This window comes from Puccinia triticina, chromosome 9A, assembly GCF_026914185.1.
Source record: "Puccinia triticina chromosome 9A, complete sequence".
Classification (NCBI taxonomy): Eukaryota; Fungi; Basidiomycota; class Pucciniomycetes; order Pucciniales; family Pucciniaceae; genus Puccinia; species Puccinia triticina.
In genome coordinates, this window is record NC_070566.1 from 1433921 (window position 1) to 1441309 (window position 7389).

Sequence of the window (7389 nt, forward strand, 5' to 3'; positions counted from 1 at the left end):
ATGTCTACACCCATCACCCCACTCGTCGAGTCTCAGCAAACAAAAACGAAAGCCCCTTCGCCGACACCTCCTACGCTGACTGTGTTCGATGGAGTTACCAATGCCCTCCTCCTCAGCTCGATCGGATTTCTCTTGGGTATATCATTATGACCGTTGTTCTTTTTTTGGCTCAAACCAAGTTCCATTACTAACATCAATCTCTGACCTGTCAACAGGTGCTCTGTTTGTGGCCTTGACAACAGAATATGGGCTGCTCTACACCAATGCACCCACGACAGCAGATGCCTATCTGGCAGTTGAACAGGCATATTTGACGTTGTGGACAAGTCCACTAGCCGTCAGAGCGATCTTCCATCTACTCCTACTCTTGCCAATATTCACTCTTTCAGTCAAGGTATCTCGGTACACGGAGGCGGCAATCTACTTCGACGGACTCTGTCTTGCAATGATGCTCTTGGTCCTGGGGCTCTACACGGGCTCGACAGTCCCGAACCTGCGCAAGCTGGCTTTTGCACCCTCTAACCAAGCGCTCTTGGACCTGGTCAACAACTCCCCCAATCTCAAGATCCCTACAGGCTTCGATCCGTTATCTCCCGCCAGCATTATCAACGGGATTCTCGTCCTCCTAAGCCACCCTGCCAGTATTTTACTCAAGCCCCACAAGGCACTCGAGAACGAGCAGGAATTTAAGAAAGCGCTCGAGCTCAACCCGATTGATGAGAAGAGTCGCCATGAGCTACTCTCAGTCACCGCCGCCGGCCACTCGATCGCCATCTTCTTGCTCATTGGAATCATCATCTTGCAGATCGGTAAGGTATACGCTGAGGTCGAGGATGCCAATTTGAAGGCCAAGTTCGAACTCGAAGAATCTCAACGAGTAGCCCAGGATAGAAAGGACCAGTAATACGCAACATCCCCACTCGAACCTTCATGTAAATTCCATTATCTTTGATTTGGTTACCAGTATTGTTTTCAAGGTTAATATGCCATTCGAAAATATCTTGGGTTAGGATGCCACTTACCTTCGAAAGTTGATACCCTAGACTACTACATTTGTCAACTCCGAGCCTTCTTTATCAATGAACTTCCTGTTGTTGTTTCTTGTAGACTTCTTTCTCTCTCATTTACACGGCTTACCTTTTAGACTCCTCGTATATCACTATTGAGGCACTCGCACATTTCTTCCGGTGACTCGGCTTCTAAATAACGCATGTTTGTGTGTGCATCCGGAATGGTGGGTTGTATAGTTTTTGCCGAAAGTTAAGTTGATCATGCTTGCATTGCTGCCGCTCGCTTCCTGCCCAGTCATGACATCAAATGTACGTTCTCATGTCTACATACCTCATGAAAAATTGCTCTGGCGCATAAAGAAGTAATGCCACTTTCTAACAACACGGACATACTGTTCAAAAAGTGTTGAAATGAGCCAGTTGATGTTGTGCTTAATTTCATTACATGTACATGAACACAGGGTGCATGAGATGTTGGATGAATGGGTGACTTCCCGTCGAGACCTGCGGGTCCCCCAGAGGTGATCTAGAGCCCAAAAAGCTAGATTTCCCTGCAAAAATCTAGACTTCTCGGGTCTAAACCAACCTCTGCAAGGGTCCCAGATTGCACGGGAAGTCCTCCAATAGGATCAATCTGTAATGTTCAAAGTTGGTTTATGCATGCATAAATCATGAATTCATTTTTTTGCAGTGGCATTACATAAATTACAAGAGGATGGTGTCGGGCGTCAAGATAGCAAGCTTTCGAATAGAGGGAGAGGAAACTCGAGAGGTCGAGGATCTGGAGATAGGTTCGGGCAAGAGAGAAGAAATTCGGACTACTCGGTGCATCCGGATTATCATCAAGACGATGGCTATAACAAAAGATATCGTGACTACTCGGATCAAGACTATAATCGACAAGACGATTTTCCTGGAGGCTACAATCGAGGTGCTCGAGGCGGCTATGGCCGCAATCAAGGCTCCAGATACGGGTCTAAGAAGGATAATGACAAATCAGTCACGAAAGAAAAAGACCCACAGTAGGCTCTCCCATTTCTTCGTTGATGAATTGCTCAAGCCTCTCAGTGTACGCGGATACGCGAGATAGAATTTGAATTGTTCTTCCTTTTCAAATTCTTCTTTTTCTCAACCAACAATTTGGTCATCATATAACAGTTGGAGTAATCTAACCGGACAAGTTACTCATTTGTTTCTTGTGTCTATTTGTATTCTATTCTTCCTTTCGGTTGTGTTCATCATAGCAACAGAAATGAAAACCGTTCTACACGTGTCGTTGTGGTTTCCAATGTAGAGGAGGAGAGACGTTGGCCGTCAAAGGTGTGTTGTGAGATGAATTTGACAGCCTGGCACACAGCCTTGTTGGATAATGGTCTCTTGCCGGAGTATGAGGACGTATTGATCGGTTTCAAAGAAGGTTTTGATCAAGGTATCCCTGATCATAGGATAGGGAATCTGGACTGTTTCATACCGGACAATCACAAATCTTCCGAAGCCGCGCGACAGGATATCGAAGACTCCATCCAAAAAGAACTGAAGGCAAAGCGGATGTTCGGCCCTTTCTCTCGGGAGGAAGTTTCAGCAAGGTTCAAGTTTTTTAGATCGAATCCTTTAGGAGCAGTGGTCAACAATGATGGCGCGGTTCGGCCGATCAATGATCTTTCATTCCCGAGGGGAATTGCAGGAATTAAGTCGGTAAACTCTTTTGTTGATAAAAACCTTTTCAACACGACATGGGACGATTTCAACATCGTGTCAAAATTCTTCGCCGGCGATGAACGGAAACTAGAGCTGGCGTTGTTCGACTGGGAAAAAGCCTACCGGCAAATCCCGACGAAGATGGAGCAATGGAAGTTTTTGCTCGTGAAAAATTTCGAAGGTCAATTTCTGTTGGACACGCGTATCACGTTTGGAGGCGTAGCTGGGTGCGGTTCTTTCGGACGACCGGCTGACGCATGGAAATTGATAATGAAGGGGCATTTCGATTTGGTTACTGTTTTCAGATGGGTCGACGACAATCTTTTCGTACGAGTAAAAGGGGCGCCCGTGGACATGCGCGACATCGTGAAGAAATCCTTGGAGCTGGGGGTGATGACGAATGATAAGAAATTCACAAATTTCTCCGATGAGCAGAAATTCATCGGTTTCGTGTGGAACGGCGTTGAGAAAACAGTTCGCCTGCCTGATGGAAAAATAGAGAAAAGGATTGGTCAAATTGTCCCCTTCTTACGGCCAGAAGCCAAATTTCACTTTGAAGAAGTCCAAATACTCGCGGGAAGGCTGAATCACGTTTCGTATCTGCTACCCCACCTGAAGTGCCGCCTCAACTCGCTTTACCGGTGGTTGATGTCCTGGCAGCACAAACGGTCTGCACGACATACTCCGGCGGACGCGTTGGTCGATCTGACGTTTTGGAAAGAGACGCTAGAGAATTTTGAACACACGCAAATCATCAGTTACGGGCCGCCGGTAGATGTTGGTTGGGTTGGGGACGCCTCTACCTCTTTCGGAATTGGCGTGTTAATCGGGAATTACTGGGCACAGTTTAAGCTACTCAATCCAAAGGGGGACCCGAGACGAATTTCCTATCTAGAGACTGTAGCTATCCGGTTGGGTCTTTTGATGCTCCTGAAGCTCCGGCCTCAGAAGGGTAAGACCCTCGTGGTATGGACAGATAACACGACGACCGAGAACGGCATCAACAACAAGCGGTCACGAGACATTCATGCAAATGAGGAGTGGATCAAGATACAAGACCTTTTATTAATGGAAGGCGTGAATTTGACCGCTTGGAGGGTGGCGTCGAAAGATAACAAGGCGGACGCGCTGTCGCGCGGTATTAGGTCCGGACAGGACGTTAAACACCAGGTGGTCATTTCTTTACCGGACGATCTGCGTGATCTCCTTGTCCAAATTGTTTTTCTGATCTGATACAGGATAGCAGAAATTAACTTGCAATTTCATGTGTTTTGGGTATCCGGGTAATGATAGTATAAGGTCAAAGTTAGGGGGCTCGCGTAGGCTCAGGCTTCTCCCTGAGTTATGGGTGTAGCGCTAGCCCCTATCTTCTCCGCTGCCATGATGGCGGTGCCTTATTTCTCTCTGCCCCAGGAGGAGAAACACTCACCCGCCACCAGTCCTCAGGCACACGGTTTTTCCACCCGTGGTCTGAGGCGTCGCAAGGCGTCATAGTTACCTACCCGGTTTCTAGGTGAGACTCTCCGCCAAGACCCAAACACCGGCCCTAGTGAAAACCTACCGTGGAGGTAGGGACCACAAGAGCCTACGGCTGAGACTTAGCTATTGCGATACGCAACAGCTAAGTTTTTAGCCGGAAAAGTGTGCTAAGAGAAATAGCGGAGACGGCTTGGATTGACAGGGACCGGACCGCTAGGGGAGGTCACCAAGGTCCAAGCACGCGAGCTGTGGAGCCAGGCCAGACCGGGGGAGCTCAGGGGAGGTTTGACCAAAGTCGAAGGGACCGTGCTTAGTTGACGGGACACACCCAGTCACCTAAAGTATCATCCTCATCCCCTCCTGTCCTGAGTTTCCCATCGTAGCATGGTTCTTACCGTCACAGCTTCCCACATTCCTATCTCTCGCGGTTCTCGGCACCAGCACCACATCAGGTTTTATGATTTTATTATTTATGCATGTATACATATACCAGCCTTGAACACCCTGATTGATTTTTAGCTGAAACTCAACAAGCTTCAGAATTTTCAGGGAAATCCAGGTCCTCAAAGCTCCCCAAATTGATCCAGAGTGCCCGACAAAACCTGAAATTCCAGATTATTCTAGATTAACAGGAAATCATCCAATGTTCTATAAAACCATAAAGATATTGAAAGTCACTATTTACATATGATTCAACTGATTTTTTGTTGGGAGGTGCCATATGCAATTCAATGGTTTTGTGATTCTTCATTTTGTGTCTCTTTTGAGATGTGTGATGAATTTTGTGGCAGTTTGTGTATGATGACACAAAAGAATCTAGCAAATGAGCGGTTCTAAGAAACAAAACTCAACAAAATAACCAGTGAATCTCATAAAGATCAAGTGATCATTTAAAAAAATGACACACTTCAATGGTTGGTTTGAATTTAAATGATTATTAGGTAAGAAGAATAGTTAGAGGGAATTTAGAAGGGGAAGCTAAACAAGATGATGATGAGACACTGTGCAAGGACAAAGGAAGGGAACATGAGACTGTCTGCATTGTTGATATTAAAAGGTGAGTAAGGATTGTCAAGACTGAAATGGCAAAGCTAAACAAGAACAGGAGAGGCAAAAGGAAATCACTGAATTAGACAAACACACAAACATCTGGTCAGATTGGTTCAATGCCACGAAGAATTCTTGGCATCATGAGTATTCAAGATAGCAGTGCGAAATAAATGGTAGACTTTGACTGCGGAGAAAAGCAAGTAGGAATCATTAGGCTTGGGTTTTTGCTAGCGTCACTTTTCTTCCATAACTTGGCAAGGGAAGGGGTAAATTTTTATCGAGTGAGGCCAATGGTTGCCGTGAATTAGAAATCTGTGGACGGAGAGTGGAGTCCTTGTTCGAATCGTCAGTCCATACTGAAATTGCAGCTGACAAAGCGGGTTGAAGTTTGAAGTCTGAAGGACTCTTAATCTCAACGTGGCATCCTAAGTCGGAAGTGCTTTTTGACAAGACTGACTGGAGTAATTGAGAAGAAATTGGCTGATTGGATGGTATGAGTCCTCGACGTTTTAGACAGCGATGCGATGGAGATGCGCTTAGTTTGACGGCGCGGAGGGATAGATTTGGCGAGCTGGCCGAAGGGAGTATTCCCGAACTAATGGTTTGGGGAGAGTCAGACGCCTCAGTTGAATTAATCACCGGAAGGCAGCATTCTGGTTCGACCATATCGAAGTACGTTGCGGAAGATTCTGGGGTGGTTTTGCCAACATGATTGATAACCACTTCCGGAGTGAATGGTCCAGCTGAGGCCAAGCAAAGTAACCTAGGCGAATAGACAGATTCTGAGGACGACCTGCGCCTGGTCGTTGTTGTAGATGACAACGATTGGCATGATTCTGCCAACAAGGAAGTCAGGTGGATGCTGATGGGGGAGTCCACTAAGCCTTGCTGCAATAGCATTTGATCCAAAACAGGTAGATGTCTGTTATCAGCTGGCGGTTTTGGGCGAGTAGCCGGTCTTTTCGACAGCTTTTTATCGGATCTCTGGAAATGGGCAAGCCAATCTGGATTAATATTTCTGATTGCGCTTCTAGTTGCAAAAACAGTGAACTAACCTTGAGAAGGACCGGGGTGTTTGATTTCTTATCCCAAAAGTCATCAAAGACTTTGGCTTCAGTGAAATCAGATGAAAGCGCCTCGGGGAGATGGAGCACCGGAAGTGGTACTGGAGGGATAGACTAAGAATGCAAAAGATGAAGTGAGCCAAAATTCAAAAACCTTAGCGCAACACGCAGCATAAGATGCCAACCTCAGTCTTTATCATGGTCGCTAAACCCAGGGAGGATTTGCTGGGGCGGAGACGACCGAAAGCGGAGCGTACGCGGGTTCGGATTGTGACAGACGAGTCGGCGAGCACCATGTTGACTGATGAATAGGTAACGTCTCGAAACAAGAATGGAGGCGACAGGGAAGGGTAGGCCGGGTGAGTGTGAATAAAGTGGGCTTCAAGAAGACAAAAGCAGGATTGGATCAAGGTTGTCAGATAGGGTATGATTGAGAGCTAATCCAATGCTAGGGAAAGGAGCGATTGATAGAAAAGGCTTTGGCAATGTGGTTATGTCAGATGAAGCAAAAGGAATTATGAGTAACTCCTAAAGATTGCTTTGGACGAGAAGACGAGGGAGATGGATTTACACGCCAAAGATTGGAGGGAATGGAGGCACTTTATGAGGTGATCAGTCGAGATGGCTAGAAAATTGAAAGTTAGCTGAATTGGACTGGTTAGTAGGACAAGAGGCTGGAGAGATGGGATGGCTGGCTGGCTGGCCCCACTGGGTGTTTCTAATGCATTTTACCCTCATCCCCAAATCATGGGAAGCTTCGCGGCGGGGAGTATGACTTGCCATCTGGAACTTGGCCTGGGAGCAGTAGGCTTGCTGAACATGTTCCTGGTTGTTGTTCGAATGCTGATTCGAACGAGGTCTTGAGATTTTGAAGTAGACTGATGGAAATCGGCCCGTTTCACCCACGAGCCGTTGAATTACTAATATTTCCGAGAGAAAAGACAGATAGATGGCTATCATTCGTGTGCGCCCAACTCGGCTACCTGATTACTCCCCAGTGCGCATAACTCCAGCAACAACCCTCTTGGGAGTTGCAGCATAGCCCGAATATGCTCGTCATGCACCAAGAAAAGTACCGGGTTCGGGCG

General features: G+C 46.7%; 2 protein-coding genes across 2 annotated transcripts; one reads left to right on the top strand and one right to left on the bottom strand.

Annotated features, from left to right (window-relative positions):
* PtA15_9A142 (uncharacterized protein) lies at window positions 1-904 on the top strand (the record flags this gene model as incomplete). The annotated part of the gene is made up of 2 exons (XM_053172320.1): window positions 1-136; window positions 216-904. The coding sequence occupies 2 exons, from the start codon at window positions 1-3 to the stop codon at window positions 902-904; spliced, it is 825 nt and encodes a 274-aa protein (XP_053023572.1).
* Window positions 905-5447: 4543 nt separating this feature from the next.
* Window positions 5448-6597, bottom strand: PtA15_9A143 (uncharacterized protein; the record flags this gene model as incomplete). Its single annotated transcript, XM_053172321.1, has 3 exons — window positions 5448-6221; window positions 6293-6415; window positions 6487-6597. The coding sequence occupies 3 exons, from the start codon at window positions 6595-6597 to the stop codon at window positions 5448-5450; spliced, it is 1008 nt and encodes a 335-aa protein (XP_053023573.1).
* Between the last annotated feature and the right edge of the window lie 792 nt (window positions 6598-7389).